The 22714-nt window shown below is 36.9% G+C and overlaps 1 protein-coding gene and 1 pseudogene across 1 annotated transcript; both read right to left on the minus strand.

Annotated features, from left to right (window-relative positions):
- Positions 1–11400: 11400 nt before the first annotated feature.
- On the minus strand, positions 11401–12357 carry LOC136175536 (olfactory receptor 5M5-like). Its single transcript, XM_065945809.1, has one exon. The coding sequence runs from the start codon at positions 12355–12357 to the stop codon at positions 11401–11403; it is 957 nt and encodes a 318-aa protein (XP_065801881.1).
- A 2478-nt stretch (positions 12358–14835) lies between these two features.
- LOC136175537 (olfactory receptor 5M11-like) lies at positions 14836–20863 on the minus strand (annotated as a pseudogene).
- Positions 20864–22714: the final 1851 nt, after the last annotated feature.

Below are 22714 nucleotides of genomic sequence, written 5' to 3' on the forward strand. Positions count from 1 at the left end.
GAGATATTGACCTTTACATTTATATTGGATTACAATAAAGTGGAAACATTAATATTACTATGTCACTAATGACTTTCTCACCAATTTCTTTTCCTTCTCTTTCTTTTTTATTACGCCATTTCAACTCTTGCTCATTCTCACTAAGCACAATCTCAGTCTGGCACTGAAATCTTGTGGTATTCAAAGAATCTCTTCCATTTCTGACACGGCCCTCCATTATGTTTTATTTCTCTATTTTTCACTTCCCTTCCAATTGTTCTTCTCTCACTTGTTTCTTTATCCACTTTCTCCTTCTCTTTCTCTGCCCTGGTCTTTCTGTTTGAAAAATATGTTTTATGTGCATAGCCCTCCTCAGATATCACAGCCAGGTTTGCTTATTTTTATATATAATTATATAAACAGGTGAGAAAGGGTTTAAAAAGAGAAAAGAGTATGGTATCAAATGACAATGTTTTCCCAAAAGACCTAATTCTTTTTGGATAATGTTCAAATAATCAGTTACTCACTGGGGAATACAAAATAAATAAGTTGGGCAAGTTTTATGCTTTCCAACTTTTTCAGACTCAATAGAATAAGAACTTTCTAGGTGTATAGCTGGAATTTTCCTTCACTTTGTTCAAAAATATATACATAATTATATTCTGATAGTTGGCCAGCTTTTAAATTCTCCAGCCATTAGCATCCCGTTAGGATATTTTACAGAGAATTTCCCACTGCTTGGAGTTGGCAATGATGAAAATTCTCTCTTCCTGGTCTCAGTTCTGGTTTCACTGTAAAATCTGAGGGCCAAGATTCTTGGTTCAAAGAGGAATATGCAGAAATCAAATGCTGGCCCGCAGATACCTTAGATGAGTCAGTTAGTGACTTAAGGTGGTCACTTGAATGAAAACTATTTTTGCATTAAATTGATTGCATTGTGACTTAAACGCCAGACTGAACCTGCAAAGGAAGACTGACTCTATGAAGTCTGAGCTGACTGATCTCCAGACTCCTTGGGTTTTTCCTTTATGCCTGGTATTCTGGTTACATATTGATCTGCAAGGCCGTGTGTTTCCAAAACAGTTTATTTTTTGCTCGAGGAAGCTAGAGCTGACTTCTGTTTTGGCAAGAAATAAAAGAAAAAAAAAAGTCATACCAACAATAACTAAAATATTAGAGTGTGCTTCTCTATGTAGACTTCATCTATATTCACTAGAAGCCTGCACTTTTCTGGTCATTGGCATTTATTTTTTTTCCCATCTAGTTATTTATAAATCATAAGTCTAATGTTGGTATCATACATGATTGAACAAATAAGTAGGCTTTTGATGGTTATAAATACACATAGAATAAGGAAATCTACCTACCAATGAGGGAAGAGCTGTCTTCAGAAAGAATGTCAATGACTTTTTTGAGGAATGAAAAGGCAGAATTTATATCATTTGTAGGTTGACACTGGTTTCCTAAGAGATTGCACAAACAAGTGAGGGTGAAATAATTACTTTTTAAGATAATTATTCTCAATACATGAGTTCTCTGGAGAAATAACAACTGGGCCCAATGCAGATTTACCATGGGACCCAACCTTCAGTCTCAGTATTTCTCTTCTTACATTGGGAAATCCACACCATGGTATTGCTGTCTGCCACGGATGCTCATACTACATCACATTTGCCATAATATTAGCTTAATGCAATTTCCTCCACACCATTATCATAACTGTGCGTCACAATGTGTTACCTCCTTACTCAGTCTTGTGGGTTGAATTGTGTTCCTTTATAATCCACATATCAAAATCTCTACTGTCAGTACTTCAGAATACGTCTGAGTTTGGAGTTAGTGCCTTTAAGGAGGAAGCTAAAGTGTCATGAGTTCATGTGAGTGGGTCCCAACCCAAGATGACTGCTGTCTTTATTATTTGTTGAAAAAAAAAAAAAAAAAAAATAGCAGATTAGTACATAGAAACTCACAGAGGATAGAGCAGACACAGGGGAATGACAGGCATCAGCAAGCCAGACAGAGGTTTCAGAATGAAACCAACCCTACTGACACTTTGATCTTGAATCTATACCCTTCAAACTAGAAAATCCATCTCTCTGGTTTAAGCCTCCCAGCGTGTGGTACCTAGTTATGGCAGTCCTAGCAAATCAATCTGCTGTGTGTTCTACAAACAGAGTGCTTTGATATTGGAATGAAACTTTTCTTCTTTAAAGACTAGGATCATTTTTTATATATGTTTAATCTTTATAGTGAAGTTTAATACACACATGCAAAATGTACACAGCACAAACATGTAGTCAAATGAATTGTTAAAGTGTAACAGTAAGCAAACTTACAAGACCTGCTTCGAAAGCAAGGAGAAGATGAACACTACTTCAGACCACATCTCACCTCCTTCCTCACGTTAGCTGCATCTTCACTTTTAATGGGCTTCCCTGGTCGCTCAGATGGTGAAGAACCTGTCTGCAATGTGGGAGACCTGGGTTCAGTCCCTGGGTCAGGAAGATCCCCTGGAGAAGGAGCTGACAACCCACTCCAGCATTCTTGCCTGGAGAATCCCATGGGCAGAGAAGCCTGGCAGACCATGGGGTGGCAGAGTCGGACAGGACTGAGCAACTACATGATGTGATGATGATGTGATCATTTGTGTCACTGTAGAGCCCTTGTGTCGGTTTCTGAATTTCACATAACTGGAATCAAGCAGTATATATTCTTCCATGTATTGTCTTCTAGTGCACTCTAGATGCCTGACTATTGTGTGGATTATTGTCTTAGTTTGCCTGGACTGTTATGATAAAAATACCATAAACAATAGCTTTTTAATTTTTTTTTCCCCCTGAGAGATTAGTGGAACTCAGTTTTTGTTCAGTGATTTGGAAGACAAAGGTGATTCATAGCAATACATCTTAGGATCTTGACAAGAAGGAACTGGTCAACACAACACTAAATCTGTAAATAAATGGGGAGATAAAGTGACAGCAAAGATAAACAGAGGATAAATAACTTATTGGGCTTCCCTGGTGGCTCAGCAGTACAAACTCTACCTGCAGTGCCGGAGCTGAAGGAGACTCAGGTTCAACCCCTGGGTTGGGAAGATATCACGGAGGAAGGCACAGTAACCACTTCAGTATTCTTGCCTGGAGAATTCATGGACAGATGACCCTGGCTGGCTGTAGTCCATAGGGTAGCAAAGAGTTGGACACAATTGCAGAGACTTAGCACATATGCAAATTACCAATTCATAAAATATATTTTTTGTAAAGTGTATCCCCAGATGAAAGCAAAGAACTACACATCTTAGTGAGGAATAAAAGTAGTCTGGAGTGGGAGAAGGCGAGGGTGGGATGTTTCAAGAGAACAGCATCGAAACATGTATATTATCTCTGGTGAAAGAGATCACCAGGCCAGGCTGGATGCATGAGACAAGTGCTCGGGCCTGGTGCACTGGGAAGACCCAGAGGGATCGGGTAGAGAGGGAGGTGGGGGGGGGGGATCGGGATGGGGAATGCATGTAAATCCATGACTGATTCATGTCAATGTATGACAAAACCCACTGCAATGTTGTGAAGTAATTAGCCTCCAACTAATAAAAATAAATGAAAAAAAAAAAGTAGTCTGGGAAGGGGACTATCATTTGCCAGATTAACATTGGTGGCTATTCCTGTAGTCACTCTCTACCTTGGCTAAAATAATTCATTGTTATTCACAGAATTCTTATCTCAGAAACATAACAAATAATGGCAGTCTTACACCCTTCTTGTCACTACTCAAGTTTGAAAGTATTTAAGGTTCCGATCTGTAACAGATTTCAGTTCAGTTCAGTTCAGGCACTCAATTGTGTCCGACTCTTTGCAACCCCATGGACTGCAGCACACCAGGCTTCCCTGTACATCACCAACTCCCAGAGTTTACTCAAATCGATGTTGTTTGAGTTGGTGGTTCCATCCAACTATCTCATCCTCTGTCGTCCCCTTCTCCTCCTGCCCTCAATCTTTCCCAGTATCAGGGTCTTTTCAAATGAGTCAGCTCTTCACATGAGGTGGCCCAAGTACTGGAGTTTCAGCTTCAGCATCAGTCCTTCCAATGAACACCCAGGACTGATATCCTTTAAAATGGACTGGTTGGATCTCCTTGCAGTCCAAGGGACTCTCAAGAGTCTTCTTCAACACCACAGTTCAAAAGCATCAATTTTATGCTCAGCTTTCTTTATAGTACAACTCTCACACCCATATATGACCACTGGAAAAACCATAGCCTTGACCAGACGGACCTTTGTTGGCAAAGTAATGTCTCTGCTTTTAATGCACTGTCTAGGTTGGTCATAACTTTCCTTCCAAGGAGTAACAAATTTAATCCTACATATATTAGCAACAAAATCCCATCCCACCTCATGTGATCCTGTGTACTATTTCTTAGTTTTCTATCCATTATCAATGCCCCAGGCATGATCAAGCTATTCTCCTTCCATCAATTGCTTGTTATTGCCTTTTTCTTTAGAAAATGTCTTTGCAACCATCCACTAGCTTTTTTGAAATTCTACTCAGTTTCCAAAGCCTAGTTCTTTCCTAAAATTCTTAGTCAGAATTAATTTTTCTCTCTCTTCATAAAACAATTTTTTTTAAAAATTCATTAACTGTTTCCTTTATCCTAGAAATTCTTATGGCAAATAAATATGAAGTTTTTCATAAATAAACATGGAGGTGGGTGTATATTTAATCATTTTTAAAACCTACAGTTTCTACCTTTGGACAAACCTTAATAATTTTGTGTTGAGTAAGTTAACACATGATCGTGAATATGTTTTTATCAGATATTTTATCAGATAATTTCTAAAAATATCTGTGGGAGAAGGTGGGAGTGGGATGTTCTAAGGGAATAGCATTGAAACAAGTATACTATCATGGGTGAAGCAGATAGCCTGCCCAGGTTGGATGCATGAGACAAGTGCTCAGGGCTGGTGCACTGGGATGACCCAGAGGGATGGGATGGGGAGGGAGGTGGGAGGGGAGACTGGAATGGGAGACACATGTAAATCCATGGCTGATTCATGTCAATGTATGGCAAAACCCGCTACAGAATTGTAAAGTAATTAGCCTCCAACTAATAAAAATAAATGAAAAAAAAAAAATCAGTTGAGCTGTGAAATAAGAGGAAACTTTCTCTCAAAATAGTCCTGCCTAGGTAAACAAGCTCCCATTAAGGTAATCAAATAGAGGAATTTTTCTGGAAAAATCCATTTTTTGTAATAGATTACTCAACCCAAGATCATCAAAAGAAACAATAATTTTGGCTATGATGCAATTTCCAAATCAATGACTACTTTTACATGCATTCTGATTTTTGAAACTCAATAATGAGTGTCATATTTCTTTAATACTCAGGAAAATTTATTCAACAATTAAATTTCCTTTGAACATCTACTTGTAGAATGTGAGATAGAGGAGTCTTAAAGTAAGGAATCAAGGCTTCAGATCCAAAGATTTTAAATAAATCACTGATATAAATAGTACTCTTGACTCTGGATTGAATATTCTTAAACATTTTATAATATTTTATTGTATTATTCAAGTAAAACAAACTAAAATCATGTTAAAAATATCCCATAGTATAAAGATAATTAAATATGAGCCATTCAAATTTTTCAGGTAGTGATTCTTCATGCTTATGAATAAAGAAAAATACACAGTAAGTAAACTTTGGTATTCTTTATATTCTTTGTATTTATTTGGCAGTTCAAATGAAGAATCACAAACATATAGGAGAGACAATAGTTCAATTTTACTATTCATTCTTCCCAGGAAGTACCATATTCATAAGAAGATTAAAAAGCAGGGATATTTTTCTGGTTTTCAAATATTAAAAAGATGGAAAATTCATTTGAAAAAATGTAAATTTTTGAGATTGCCATATATTCTTATTCATATTTTGGAGTTCCAATATCATCTATGATAACTAACAATTTCATTTCATCTTAGTAGTTACAAAGTGGCAAGACACCATAATGTTTCTCCATATCACCAGCTCTGCAGAAAACAACTGATGCTGTACACAAATCTATGCAAGATCACATATATAGGCAAAGGTAGCCACATAAGCATGCATTTTGGACTTAACTAATGACAAATACATGAAACTACATGAAAAGTAGGTAATCATATGGATGTAATGGTCACAGAGAGCAGTAGGAACAAAACCTTGAGTTACCAGGGGTGTAATCATATTATACTCTTCAAATAAGTTGGATAAGGAAATGACCTTTTTAAACAAAATGTTAACCAGAAAGTGCGAGATTGGCAGATTGGCAAAGTGACAGGCTGTTGAGGGTGTTAATCTCAAAGTGAGGTCTAAGTTTTCAACAAGAAAGAGAATACAGGAAAATAGGAATAAGATGAAGAAGCAAAGTTGCAAAATTGAACAACCGGTCAATTTCAGGAGGCTAAAATCCTTCTTTCTTGTCTGATTTATTCTGAACATTTCCAGATGAAATTTTCTAAGAAAATAAAAACAGATTTATTACACATGAATAAATTATACACACTTATGATACCATCAGTATGTTAACACGATGTCTAATTCTTTTCACATTATAAGAGTTAAATTGTAGTTTCCACTTTGTAAGAGTTCTCTATACTTCTATCTATCTTCTATCTATCACATACCTATGTTTTAGGAAACCCTGACTATGTACCAGACTAAGTAATGGAGAAATAATTGCTTTCGAACATTATATCTGACCTTAAGGCACTTACTTAAAGAGGGTTTCTAGGTGGCTCAGACAGTAAGGAGTCTGCCTGCAATGCAGGAAACCCAGGTTTGATTCCTGGGTTGAGAAGATCCCTTGGAGAAGGAAATGGCAACCCACTCTATTATTCTTGCCTGGAAAATCCAATAAACAGAGGAGCCTGGGAGCTTACAGTCCATGGCGTTGCAAAGAGTCAGATGCAACTGAAGGAGTTCACTTTTCACTTTCTTAAAAACAGTTTATAGTGTCACAGGAAACATAAGTTTATTTAAATAACTAAAATTGTAAGGGTATTATATCTAAAAAGTAATAAATGCAATAATGGAAAAATAAAGAAAGCTATGAGAAGAAAGGGTTTAAAACAAGTGAGCAATTTTCTATTTAATAATAAAAATGAGCTAATTTTATTGAGGGAGTGCAAGTTATGTCACAACTACTGTCCTAAATATTTTAGGTATTACTCCATTTCCTCTACACAGCTCCCCTCTGACAAAGCACTGTATATTAATCTCACAGATGTGAAAACTGGGGCAGGGAGAGTTTGAGGAACCGGCTCAGTGAATCTGATTCCAGAGTTCATGCTTTTAACTGTTAATTTAGCTGACAAATGATGAAGTCAGGATCTGATTATCAATCTTACTTTATTAAACATGTTGAATTTGTTACAGATAATAAATAGAATGTCTTCTCATAGTAGGCTATATGATTCAGCATCCAGCAACTGTTAAATACCTGATCAATAACATTATTGGAAGACCGAAAATGATAGCTTTATTCATTGCGTGGTTTTTGTCTTCAAGAAACTATAGTGAAAAAAGGATGGTTTAGTTGATTAAAAAAAAAAAAAAAGCAATAAACTTGGAAGTGAAACATATTTGAAATAGTCTTCTAAGTTATGCGATTTTATGTGAGTAATCTGTCGCCTCTGTACGCTCATCTCTAAAACAGGGACTATAATACTGAAATAATATGTCGGTGATAACATTAAGTGAAACAACAGATATTAAGTTGGCCAGAAAGATTCGTTCAGGTTTTCTGCCACATCTGATGGAAGAACTCGAACGAACATTTTGGCCAAGCCAATATTGAAACAGTGCCTGATCTTTGAAAAGTATGATTATTTCTTTCTCTCTCCTCCATGTGTACATGTGTTAGTGTGAAAGTGTAAATATTCTTCAGATATCCACTACTCCGAAGAAAATATGTATGAATAAAAATATTCGACTTATAGCATTATTGTTCCCTGGAATATGCAACTATTTGTTTAAATACACCAGGACTGGTTTTCACTAAAGAAAACTATCAGTTACCACCACTGATCTTTCTGATAGGTGGGAAGGAAAATATAGCTATGCTACCATAGTCATTGCTCCTTAGGAAAGTGAATCAGATATGCAGATAATACCACTCTAGTGGCAGAAAGTGGAGAGGAACTAAAGAGCCTCTTGATGAGGGTGAAAGAGAAGAGTGAAAAAGCTCGCTTGATTTGAGAGAATAGCCTTTAAACATGTATATTATCATATGTGAAATAGATCACCTGTCCAGGTCCGATGCATGAGACAGGGTGCTCAGAGCTGGTGCACTGGGATGACCCAGAAGGATGGGATGGGGAGGGAGGTGGGAGGGGTTCAGGATTGGGAACACATGTACACCCATGGAGGATTCATGTCAATATATGGCAGAAACCACCACAATATTGTGAAGTAATTAGCCTCCAATTAAAATTAAAAAAAAAAAGCTGGCTTGAAACTCAACATTCAGAGAACTAAAATGACGGCATCCAGTCCTCTCACTTATGGCAAATATAATTTGAAAATAAGTGACAGACTTTATATTTTGGGGATCCAAAATCACTGTAGATGGACATCACTTTTCTGACGAAGGTTCATATAGTCAAAACTATGGCTTTTCCAGTAGTCATGTATGGATGTGAGAGTTGGATCATAGAGAAGGCTGCGTGTCAAAGAACTGATGCTTTTGAATTGTGGTGCTGGAGGAGATTCTTGAGAGTTCCTTGGATAGCAAGGAGATCAAACCAGTGCATCCTAAAGGAAATCAGTCCTGAATATTCATTGGAGGGACTGATGCTGAAGCTGAAGCTCTAAAAATTTGGCGACTTGATGCAAAGAGCAGACTGTTTGGAAAAGACCCTGATGCTGGGAAAAACTGAAGGCAGCAGAAGGGGCCGATAGAGGATGAGATGGTCGGGTGGCATGAGTTTGAGCAAGCTCTGGGAGACGGTAAAGGACAGGGAAGGCTGGCGTGCTGCAGTCCAGGGGGCAGCAGAAGGAGAAGAGGGTGGCAGAGGATGAGATGATTAGATAGCAGAACAACAATTCATGAAAGCAGTGGGTGAAATCCTCTTCTGTCTTAAACTTGTGTGAATGAGGGCATAAATATGAGCACCATGTTGCTAGTGTTATAAACATCAACGGCAATGGGCGTCACCTGAATTTCTGAACAGTACCGTTGGCTTAAAAATGTTTCCTCAGAGTCACTCGGTCCTTTCAAAAACTTTCCTATATATGTAAAAATGGAGACATGCACTTTGTTCACTTTCAAAATGGGCATTTTTTAATGCTTCAATCATTACCGAGTCTTTATTTAGTGTCAAGCCTGGCTAGATTGTAGAGGGAGAGACATGGACCCTTCAATCACAACACTTGAAATAATAAAAGGACTAGTTTTACACAACTGAAATGTTTGCATGCTTAAAAACAATAGATCTCTAGATATTTAAGTAGAATTCTACAAGCCATAAATTGAAATTGAATGTTAAAAGTTAAAAGAATAATTATTTATTTGCATGCATGTTTTAACAGAATTTATAGGCAATCTAACTTTCAAATTAAAGTTATTTCAAAACAATATCTAGTAATGAAAAGATTTAAATAATTGTACAGGATAGCATAGAATTAGACTATAAAAACATTACCCTGCAAGAAATATTGAGCAAAAATAATGTCTAAAGTGAAAAGGATGCTTTTAAATACAATTGAGAAAAAAAGGTGTCAGTTGAGGGGTAATAAAATTTGTGTCATCCTTTTCCTTTGAAAGCGACATCCGACACTGATTTTGTTCAGACGCTGACTCGTGTGACATAATACTGGACCGGGTCTTATGGGGACATGTTGACAGGTGCGCAGAAGATGAGCAAGTTCCTGCTTGTGCGATTATAAGACTCACTGCAATTTACTCACATTAAATCGATTCCTTGCTCTATAGCATCGGTCCTTTCATTCTCTTTATTTATTATTTCTTTATTATAGCACTTAGCAAAATTTTTTGACTTGTATCTCTATGGTTTCATAAAACTGTGCAACACTAGTGTTTCTTGCAGTTTCACTGGTACACGAAGCAGTTTTGGCTCATTGTAGATACCCACTAAACATTCATCAACTTTGCCTGGGGCATGGAACTTCAACTATTATTAGTATTTGCATCTTTAACATTAAAACACTTACAGGTAAGTCACCATAATTAATTATCAAATTGGATATATAAGAATTGATTGTGACAAAGGACAATTGTGGGTAAAGCTTGAACTATGGTATTGACAGAAAATATCTGTCACATCCTGAAAAAATCGATTAGAAAGGAAAGAAAATAGACGAGAGAGGAGAGAAAGCGTGAAAACCATAGGAGGCTGGAATGACGTTGATTAACTCTACAGACGGTACAATTCCTCCAGGGGCAAACCCTAAATCTTTGTATGAACCATTCTTTGACTCAGGAGTTAATATATAAAAATAAATTGTTTGGAAATTTTTACTTTCCATTATAGCCTAAGGAGGAAAATGTCTTTTTGAAAATGACTGTCACAGGTGGAGAAAAATAAACGGATGTCAGTCATGGACAAGAAGGTGCCATCATGCATTGTCCCCCTGAGTTAACAGCAAGTCTTATCAGCAGCTGTGATCACATTTTCTCAACCATGTGTTCAAAGCACCTGAATGGTAAGTACCACAAAATTATAAACTACTAAAACTTAGCTCACCATAGTCAGCATGTGTTATTAGCGGTTTTTTATACATGGCCATGCCATACATTGATTTGTGGATATAGACAAATATTCTGGAAATATAAGGAATTGTTAATAATGGTAAATTTAAGAAGTGAGAATGGAAGATCAGAGTGGGGCAAAGAGAAGGGAATCTTTTACTTTATATTCTTTTAGATATTACACGTTTTACTGAGAATGTGTAACTGTTTAATATAAAATTAATGTATATATATTCAGATATAAATGTAAAAGTGAAATACCTACAAATATAATGCCCAGCCTTTGACACGATTCCCTGATGGCTCAGACTGTCAAGAGTCTGCCTGCAATGTGGGAGACCCAGGTTCAATCTCTGGGTCAGGAAGATCCCCTGGAGAAGGAAATGGCAACCCGCTCCAGTACTCTTGCCTGAAAAATCCCATGGATGGAGGAGCCTGGGGGGCTACAGTCCATGGGTCACAAACAGTCGGACATGACTGAGTGACTTCACTCACTTTACACACCATGACTCTTGTGTCAATGTGAAATTATAAGCTGAGTCTTTAACTAGTCTGTCATAGCTTACAGCTTTTAATCATGGATTTAAAATTGACATTTCAGGAATGCACTAAAACTTGGATCCAGTTCCCATAAATATAACTTTTATTTAATATGTAAGGAAAAAGACACTGCAATTTTAGTTCAAAAGTACCTTTCTTCTGATCAGTTTCTGAAAGGCTCGTTTCACATTCTTGTTCCTCAAACTATAAATGATGGGGTTCAACATAGGGCTTACAAAAGTGTAGAAAACAGCAATGATTTTGGACTGCTCCACTGACTGGTCTGTGGGAGGTGTAACATACATACAGAATAGGGTCCCATAAAACACAGTCACTGCCGCCAGATGGGACCCACAGGTGGAAAAAGCTTTGCGCCTGCCTTCAGCAGAGTGCATCCTCAGGATGGCAGTGAGAATGAAGATGTAGGAGATGAGGATTAAGAGAAGAGAGTTGGAGAGGTTAAATCCGGCCACCACAAACATGGACGTCTCCTTAATGTAAGTGTCAGAGCAAGAGAGTCGAATGAGGGGTGGGTCAGCGCAATAGAAGTGATTAATGACATTGGAGCCACAGAAGGTCAAGCGGTATGTCCACATGGTTTCCATCAGGCCACTAAGGAACCCATAGGTATATGAACCAGCAATCAGGCGAATGCAGACCCCTTTGGACATCTTGCTGCTATAAATCAAAGGATTACAGGTGGCCATGTACCTGTCATAAGCCATCACAGCTAGCGTGTAATATTCAGTAATCACCATGGCAATGAAAAAATAACACTGGATTAAACAGGCAGTGTAGGAAATGGTTTTTTTCTCTGATAAGAAGTTCACCAGCATCTTGGGAGTCACGTTAGTGGAATAGCACAAATCCAAGCAGGACAAACTGGCAAGAAAGAAGTACATAGGGGTGTGGAGGCGCGAATCTATCCTGATCAATAGCAACATCCCAAGGTTCCCTCCCACGGTGATCAGATAGATCCCCAGGAACAGCACAAAGAGGACGGGCTGAAGATCTGGACGCCTTGTCAATCCCAAAAGGACAAATTCAGTCACCAAGGTGGAATTTCCTCTGCCCATTTTCTTAGGTGCCAGCATTTTTCCCTTAGATAGATTAAAATAAGTGAATGAGAAGTCCATCATACATCTCTCCTCTCTCTTTCTTGTATCCCCTTTCTCTCTATTTCTTCTACCCTCAGTCATCCTCACACATAGCTATTATCAGACATAGTCTAAGACTCCAGGAGGTAAGACTTTGAATAAGGTCATAACCCCTAATAGTTGGGTATACAATGTGCAGATGATTCCCAAACAGAATGGCTCCTGTGTCTCCACCTTATTTTGGAACGCAGGAATTATGACCCAACGTTTATCTTAAAATGGCTTCAACCACCAAGTGTTACTTGCAGATTGCTATAAAATTGTGGATTCGTCAGTAGTCCCAGGGATGGTTTTGGACAAAATGGCGAACATGTTTGAAAACACTTTTGCAGTCTTTAACAGTATGTGTGTATTTACTTGTTTATTAGTCATGTCGCATGCAGGATCTTAGTTACCTGACCAAGGGTCAGGGACCTGGCCTGTGCCCCTGCAGTGGAAGCACAGAGGCTTAACCACTGGACCACCATGGAAGCTTCTAGTATGTGCATTCTTAGAAATTCAAACTTTGAGAATTGTATCCCCACTTACTGTACTGTTGTTGTTGTTTAGCTGCTAAGTCATGCTCAACTCTTCTGTGACCCCATGGGCTATAGCCCACCAGGCTTCTCTGTCCATAGGATTTCCCAGGCTAAAATACTGGAGTGGGTTGCCGTTTCCTTCTTAAGAGGGTATTTCTGTCCCAGGGATTGAAACTTTGACTCCTGCATTGGCCAGTGGATTTTTTATCATTCATCATGTTCTAGAAACAGTATATGGATCAAAGAATAATGACATTTAACAAGAGCTTGAAGGAAAACTAAGTATTTTCTACAAGGACAAGGGTAAAGGGTACTTTCAGATAGAGTGAACATGCAGAGACAAAAGGCTTTCAAGAGAAATCAAATAAACCCATGCCTATATTTTCAAGGATGAATTTTTTATAGTACAGAAGAAAACATTTTAAATAAAATGTTTTTATTTTATTGGCAAACAGTCAAATAAACTGAAAGTCCCCATAACAGGCTAAGAAGTGTGAATACCCTGGAAAGCTACAAGGTAGCATATCTCTGAATTTTTCTGGAATGTATGTGTTACATTCAAATTATGGAGATGAATTAGATCCAACATTTTCTGTTAATTTGTCAGAGAAATAATTTGCAGGGCTTAAATCTATATCTTTGGTCTTTGGGAGGAAAAAAACAATAATTAGAGAATCAGAATTTGTGTGAATAACAGGAGTACTCTTTCCAGAGCCCTTGGGTTTCTCTGGCTTGTTGGTACAGAATCCGCTTGCAATATAGGTAGACCCAGGCTCAGTCCCTGGGTGGGGAAATCTCCTGGAGTATGAAATGGCAACCCACACCAGTATTCTTGCCTGGAAATCCCATGGACAACGCAATCAAGGGGCACAAAGAGTCAGGCACGACCAAGACTAATTCTTTCACTCACCGGAATGACGATTCCACTTGGAAAGTATTCATTTAGAATATACAAAGCTTCCATTTCAATGATGTAAAGATACTTTTTTAATCTTTAAATCTCTACACTTATGTCCTACATACTAGCACCTGTTTGGTCACTGTATTACATTTAATAACTAATAAAGACAAAAATACAACAAAGGTTCCTATAGACAAAGCTATGGTTTTCCAGTAATCATGCATGGATGTGAGTTGGACCATAAAGAAGGCTGAGCTTGGAAGAATTGACACTTTTGAACTACTGTGCTGGAAACTCTTGAGAGTCCCTTGGACTGCAAGGAGATGAAATTAGTCCATCCTAAAGGAAATCAGTCCTGAACATTCATTGGAAGGACAGATGCTGAAGCTGAAGCTCCAATACTTTGGCCACCTGATGCAAAGAGCTGACTTAATGGAAAATATCCATATACTGGGAAAAATTGAAGGCAAGAGGAGAAAGGGGCAACAGAGGATGAGACGGCTGAATGGCATCACTGACTCAATGGACATGAGTTTGAGCAAACTTGAGCTAGTGATGGACAGAGAAGACTGGCATGCTGAACTTCATGGTGTTGCAAAGAGTTGTGCAAGAACTTACCAAGTGAACAACAAAAGACAAAAACATATATAATCGAAAATAAAAGAGAGAATTTAATATGACCACTTCCCACTCTTTCCTTTAAATAGGTTCAATGGCCGCACTCCACAATTTGGGGGGGTGGGGGGAGGAAGCTGTATTTTGATAGTAGTACTTCCTCCATGCACGTGGTTGCCTCAATTTTACAAAGCAATTATGCTTTTCTATTTTATTTTACCTTTATAAAAATCCTGCAACTGAGATAAAGAAGATGTATTAATAATGAGGACAATGGGGCAGAGATAAACATGGTTTGCTCTAACCTGAGCTTTTATATTACTATTTTCAAAACTACTCAGCAGGGCTTCCCGGGTGGCTCAGTGGTAAAGGACCCGCCTGTCAGCGCAGCGAGGTGGGCTGGAGACGGTCGCTGGTGGGCGGCCCCACGAGCTGCGGGGCGGCCACGCCTGTGCACGGCAACGACTGTGAAGGCAAAGGTTTTAAGCGCTTTCGAGCATTTATAATTTTCACACATTTTACATTGTCTGTGTGGAAATTAGTAATACTAAGCTCTTTTTAAAACCATATCTGCCTGAGTTTCCCCTCCTCTCCCTTTTTTCACCTCTATTATCCCATCCATGACACACACTATTACCAAGAGTGCGCTAATTACATTTTTTGTCTAACTCACACTTTAACGGCCTGTGGTAACTAGAAAACATAGTTCTCAACATCTCAGTTAAAAATTCTTTGACAACTTAAACCTGCATCTTGCAAATAAAAATGGCATTAAAGAGTGTTGATAAATTCATTTGTTGCTTTATAGCTAAAGCCCATTTCTTTTTTACCCACTGAAAATATTCGAACTTTTAATAGAAATTCAGTTCAAGATTAGTTCTGTTTCCATAAGCAAATGCTTATAGAGCTTGAGATATGTCAGAGACTCGTGTCTAATGCCTATGAAAATGACCTTTGAGAGCTTTCCATTTAATTTTTACTGCACCCAGTATTTCCTGCGGTTAGAAATATTGTTTATTTGATACTTATCAAAGTGATAACTAAATTTATCCTCCACAACTCTTTCATTTTTTTAACTCCTTTTCTGATATGGAATACTAAGTAATTTGTATCAAATGATTGAATCAGCTATACCTCAATACGAAACAAAAAGTTTAAAGCTTGGACAGAAATTATTGGAGACATTGCTGAACTAGTTTTAAAATAACCATGAATATTTTGCTCTCTGTTGGAGAAATATCACACACAGACACTAAGCAAATTTCAGTAAGGCGAGGAACTAGACATCCTTCTAAAAACGGTATTCTCATGGGACATCGATATCCATATTTTTTTTGTTTTAATGTCCAGTGTGAAATTCTGGGTCATTAATGGTCAAGGTAGGTAGTAACCATATTTTGAAAGAAAAGTTACTTTTCTTTTCTAGAGAGATATAACTGAAATAAAATTCCACATCAGGTTTCACTGGTTCAATAATGTGAAACTGTTTTCCTCTGGATTGGAACAAACCAGAATAAGCTGGTAACAGAGAAAATATAGATTTGTTTTTATCCTAATGAATTTTGATTCACAAGGATATTGATATCCATATGTGTTTATACTTTGCTACGTACAGATGTAAGAAAAAAGCTTTACTTGCAATTTAACAGGAATTATTGATCCAAAAACCAGAGGTGGCTTTTATGGTAAATTGATAAACATAGTAAATATACGGTAGTATCTTGGAATTCCAAGTTTCCTCTTCTCCCTCACCAAGAAAAACAAACCACAACAAAAAAAAAATCAATCAGTGAAAGTACAAAGTTCACCTCTTCAAGTGACACTGTTACCTGGAATACTACTGAAATGTTTATAGGAGTAAAGCTTGCCCCCTTCCGGGTACATTTAAAATAATGTAGCAGACTAACTTTGAACTGTTGTCACATTTGGTAAAAATTTTAAGTGCCCAAGGCTACAAGTTTGTGGTCTTTTAAGATGAAATGAGTAGGAGAATAGGGTATACTGAAGCCAAGAAAAGGACAACAGAAAATGGAAGTAAGAGTTATTGAAATTCAGTTTCAGTCTAGAAACTATCTCAACTGGTCATAAAGACATAGATAAGTCTCTAAGAATATATTGGAAAGTGATGATATTTTAAGACAGTAAATGAAGAAGACAGATAAGTCATGTAGTTGATGGACTCAGGCATCTCAAGTGAATATAAATTTCCCAAGGAGAGCCGCCCGTGTCTACTGTGCCATAATAAACTCCCCCTCTTCTCCCTCCTTTGTTTTTCCAGTCCAATATCTCACAAATGTAAGGACAAGGTACATTATCTGATTATAGTACGCATAGTGGTTTCAGACTACCCAATGTTATATTAGTAAATCTCTCTTGAGTCTTCATTTAGAAAATAATCTTTTTATCTTGCCATTGATGACTTTCTCCCATGGACTTCAGATTCCTCATCTATTCAATATCAGACTTTATCTAAATTATTTTAAATGAGTTTTATTTTTTGCTAGAATGAGTATAATTCCTGTTGAATCTGTCTTTCTTTTAAATTACTTCATATAGTTTTTTTTTTTTTTTTTTTTGGGTGGATGGGTGGGATATTCTTTCAACAGTTATTATTCTAAAAATGCTTATATGATTGTCAGATGCTCATTGTAATATGGTTACTCAATGTCTGTTAAATTACTGAATGAATAAAAATAGTGCTATTTGTAAAATGATGAGTATAAACACAGATCAATCTAAATAAGAAATATATGCACAGTGACTCATTTTAACTAGCTAAGAAATTAAGATAGCTTTCAAAACTGCTTTTATTGTCATCTGACTCCTACTGGATGAAGATCCAAAGCTGAAACAGTGAAAGTGTAGGTACAGAAGTCAGAATTTTCATTCCTACCTGACCCAAGGAAAGCTTCTCTCAGAGATACTAGTAGCCCATGTGATGAGTTTGCTAAGAATGATTTATACTCACCTCATAATTTGGAGCTTTTATCCCTAAAGCATTTTTCAGCACACTCTGAAGAAATAATTGCAATGCTATTGCAAGAGAAATCTCCTGAGAAATCTTAATTTATATGGATTTATACTCATTAGAGTCTTGGCATTTTCACCATGACATTGCATCATTTTGTAGTTATTTTGAACTTATGGCTTTGGATTATCAAGAGATTTTTGCATTATTGATCACCACTTTTTTTCAATTGGGTCAGCAGAACAATTAATAAAGATATAAAATGGTTACGTAATTCATACAGTATGATGTTTCTGTGTTATCATTTCAGTCTGAATGGTGTTTTTATAAGTGCTTTTCCCTAAACTACTACTGAGTGAATGCTTGTTAAAAAGACGTTCATATCCAGAATAAAGTGATTAAATTATAAGAGTGATTAAATTACAGGGAGAAAAATCCCTTGGACAAGATATCATAATAAGTTGTAATAAAGTCAGTGCAAAGTGTGAGGTCCAGGTGTTGGAAAGTAATATTTTATGGAAACCTGGTGAGCATGTAACTTAGCAATGCTATTTATTAGACTACAAAAGAAAATATGCAGGATAAAGGTGAAGATAGCATGACTGCATTTTCTTCCAATTTACCAAGTATTCAATTATTATCTCATTCAAGACATTTAAGACAAAGATAAAAATGGTATAAACCATGTGCTTAAGTAGTTATTAGTCTAACTGGAAAATTTGGAGACAGGTGAATCTTTCAGTAGAACATATCATCTGAAGGATATATTGAAATCAAAGCTGTTACTATTGGTTATATTACATAAATATATATATATATATATATATACATAAATATATATATATATATGAAGACATATACAATGGTATATTATTCAGTAAAAATAAAAGAGGGTAACTCCCATTTGCTACAACATGAATTATCCTTGAGGATATTACATTAAGGGCAACAAGTCAAACAAACAGAATGAAAATAATTAATTACTCTGATCTTTTTGTGGAATCTACAACATCAGACTCACAGAAGTATAGAATGGAACTATGATTATCAGGAACTGGAGGTTAGGTAAATGGGAAGAAGCTGGCCAAAGGAACAAACTTCCAGCTATAAGACAAATTCTGGGAATCTAATATACAGCATAGTGATAACACTTAACTATATGATGTACATGCAGAAGTGCTAAGAGAGTAGATGTTAAAGGTTTTCACCACCAAACAATAACAACAAAAAATTGTACTTGTGTGAGATGATAGATGTGACAACTAACATTATTATGATCATCATTTTGTAATACAATATATCAAAATATATACAATATCACTTCTTAAGCTTATACAATAGTTTATCTCAAATACAAGCAATAAAGCTGGACAAACATAGTCCTAACAAATTTTCAAAGTTAAAAGCATAAAATATATCATCTCTGGCAACAGAGATAAATTAAAAATACATGATAAAGAAATATCTCTTTATATCCCAAATATATGTTCATTTAACACTGTCATCTAAATAGTTCAGAAGTTAACAAAGGCACAGAAAAAAAGAAAAGAATATATTGCAAACTCAGGGGTAAAAATATTGCAAAGTGAATGACTTTCAGCTCAAGCAATACATATGTGAAATATATAAAGATTTTATGTCAGAAAAGAAGCAAGACTCAAATCAATATTTCAAATTTTTGTTTAAAAATCTAGAAAAGAAAGTAAAAGCTAATCCCAAAGAATCTAAAATTTTCAGATCAATGGCACAAAAAGCATTTCTTCTTTCCCTAAACCTGAGTATGTGTATTTACACTTGCAGAGCTGAGGGAGAAAGTAGGTCCCTACAGATCAGAGGCCTCAAACGAGATCCACAAACAGCCATCTGAGAAAAGAATGATGATTATATTCTTCTCTCTTCTCATTCCAGACTGACCATCAAACAAGTGCATTCATACGAACCAGAAAAACACTACCGTGACCCATGGTTCACAGTTTTACTTAGTAAGTTAGGGGAAGAGTACCGAAGGTTGGTCTTCTTAAAGATTCTTAGCCCCTCAAAACAGATGGTAATAAAAAGAGAATAGATTCGAAGGACTGAGCTCAGAGCATGTGTATCCTGTTTACCACTGTAAGCAGTAAGAACATACCAGCCCTCCAGGGAACACCTAGTAGGAATTTTCACTTAGAAGGGGCTCCTCAAAATGTAATGACTTCAAAGTGCCTAAAATTTGATTCTAAAAGCAGTTTTGAAATAGTTGATCTGAGGTGCAGAATTCTATGCTTCATTTCTTTCTTTTTTTTTTTTTTTTATGCTTCATTTCTAACAATATCCAAGGAAATGTTATTACCGCCAACCCAGGTAAACATATTAAAGGGCAGCAGTCTATACTAAGTACTGCTTATTTATTCTCAGTGGGAAGAACAACTGAAACACAGACACAAAGAATATGAAAATTGATCTTATTAATGTAAAGACATTTGAGCCAAAGATTAAGAGTTACAGTTTAATGGAAATTGAGGCATGGCCATCTCAGTGACTATATTTCTTCTGAGGACTCTCTTCAGTGCTTGTTTAACATCCTTGTTCCTCGGACTGTAGATCAAGGGATTAAGTACTGCACTTACAAAGGTGTGGAAAACAGCTGTTAGCTTGGGTTCTTCCACTGTCTTGTCTGCTGGTGCTCTTACATACATGCTGAAGAGGGTCCCATAAAACAGGTTTCCAGCCATCATCTGGGAACCACAGGTGGAGAGTGCCTTGCACCTTCCTTCTGCTGATTTGATCCTGAGGATTGCAGTGAGAATTCAGGCATAAGAAATCAGGATGATGATGAGGGAGCTGGCGAAGTTGAAGCCTGCTGATATCAACATGGCATGCTCTTTGACATAAGTATCAGAGAAAGAAAGCTTAATGAGTGGCGGGTCAGCATATTAGAAATGGTTGATGATGTTGGATCTAAAGAAGGTCAAGTGGAAGGTCAGGATGGCCTGGAAGAGACCATCTGAGAAGTCATAGACATAAGGGAATGTGGCCAAGTGCATGCAGACACAGCTGGACATCTTCACACTGTAGTGCAGAGGGTTGCATATGGCCACGTAGTGGTCATAGACCATTGCTGAGAGCATGTAAAACTCAGTGAGGAGAAGTGCTGTGAAAAGGTAACTGCAAAGCAGACAGCAAAGCTGATGGTCTTCTTCTGTGATAACAGATTAGTCAGCATCGGTGGGGCTGCAGTAGGGGTATAGCACAAGTCTACAAAGGATGATTTGTGAGGAAGAAGTACATGGGTGTGTGAAGGCGAGAGTCCAGTCTGATTAGCACCATCATGCCCAGGCTGCCTAGGAGGGTGATAAGGTAAATGACCAGAAACAGCACAAATGGAAGAGGCTGGAACCCTGGGCGATCCGTGAGCCCCAGGAAAATGAATTCTCTTGGTGCAGTGCCATTGGTGAGGGGCATTTTCTGCACTTCAAACAGATGGAATCAGAGATATGAAGGTACATTTTTTATTACTGACTATTGAAATGATTTTTATCTACACCTCCAGATCATTCAAAATGAATAATATTGTAAGCTGATGTTTTGCTTCCACTAAGCCATTGTTTCAGCTTCTTTAATACAGAACTATTATTCTATCTCTATCTCTTACCTATCGTGTACCTACATCTGTATCTAGAGATAACTATGCTTATAACTATGTCCATATGTATAAGTAGACTGCATATTTCCTATCTCCCTGCGCTTTTTATGTTTCTTCATTTTGCATATCTTTATAGCCCCAACTTCAAGGCTGTCCTTTATGAAGTACTTTCACTCCTCTCCCATCATACATAAAACTGAATTAGTCCCTTTCTGCTTTATACTTTTCACATACCCTATATCCTCTCATTTATTCTTTAGCACATTACATCACTAAAATGGATCCACTTGCTATTTATATGCTACTTCTTCAAGGGCAGAGTAAATTATTCTTTATTACTGTTCTGTGATTTCTTTCTTTTTTTTTTTTTTGCTATTTATTTTTATTAGTTGGAGGCTAATTACTCTACAATACTGTAGTGGGTTTTGTCATACATTGACATGAATCAGCCATGGATTTACATGTGTTCCCCATCCTGATCCCCCCTCCCACCTCCCTCTCTACCCAATCCTTTGAGTCTTCCCAGTGCACCAGGCCCGAGCACTTGTCTCATGCATCCAACCTGGGCTGCTGATCTGTTTCACCATAGATAATATACATGTTTCTAAGGGCATATTTATACACTACTTTAAAAAAGAAAAGAAAAAAAAATAGCATGAGCATGAAATACCAAACTACTTGCAATCTTTTATTCATCTCTGAATCCCCAAAGAATGATTCACAATGTTGTATCTTTCATATGAAAAACAGGGACTTATCAATTGTTTGACAAAATAACAGCTCCATTAACAAGAAGCTTTTTAACCAAGATAATCTACAGAACATCTGTGTCAGGAAGTCACAGGGACAGTGGGATCTCACACTTAACATTTATCCAGAAGATCCTAACACAGATGTTCCCAGAATCACACTTTAAAAATACAATTACAAACAAAAACACAAAGGCACTGTCACTAGAGTCTTATAAACACATGACAAATCAATGAACAAAGAATTGTTAGATGAAATGAGTTCTCACATAGTATTTTGACAATGGTCTACAGTGATGACAGAGTGTTTTCATAAAGAAAAGAAGTATTTAAGTTATTAAACATGACTCCATCTATCTAGACATATGACAATTTGTAGCTTATTCTCATCTTCACTTCTAAATAAGTGCTGAGTTCCCTCTTTTGTACTCCCCAGAGGCTTTTATGTTTTTATTTCTCTCACACTTCATTTTCTTTTAAACTTGCCCAATTCTTGTCTCATTACCAAATGAGTCACTAAAACTTACTGTAGTTTTGATTTAGAAACACAGTTTTAAAAAGGCACTTTTGTACCTATACCTCCCTTCCATTGTATACTAAGTACTTAATATACAGCTATGGAATATGCTAATAGTTATTACTAATAATAGATAATGATTCTTACCCAGAAGGCACTTCATTTCCTTATTTTAAATGGGAATAATAATATCTGTTCTGTTTCACTCTAAAATATTTATGGACATCACAAAGTAATCCAAAAAGTATTTATTGATAATCAATACATTGTGTATTTATGCACTGTAGATGGAGAAATGAACCAAAGCTTCAAAATCCCTGCCCTTCTGGCATTCACACTCTAGTGGACACAGAAAGATAATACCACAATAAGTCAATAGTTTTTCAAATGACTCTGGCATGGAG

This window comes from Muntiacus reevesi, chromosome 9 (assembly GCF_963930625.1).
Source record: "Muntiacus reevesi chromosome 9, mMunRee1.1, whole genome shotgun sequence".
Taxonomy (NCBI): domain Eukaryota; kingdom Metazoa; phylum Chordata; class Mammalia; order Artiodactyla; family Cervidae; genus Muntiacus; species Muntiacus reevesi.

Excerpts from the sequence above, each read along its gene's own strand:
- LOC136175536 (XM_065945809.1), bottom strand. The coding sequence starts at position 12,357 with ATGCTGGCACCTAAGAAAATGGGCAGAGGAAATTCCACCTTGGTGACT.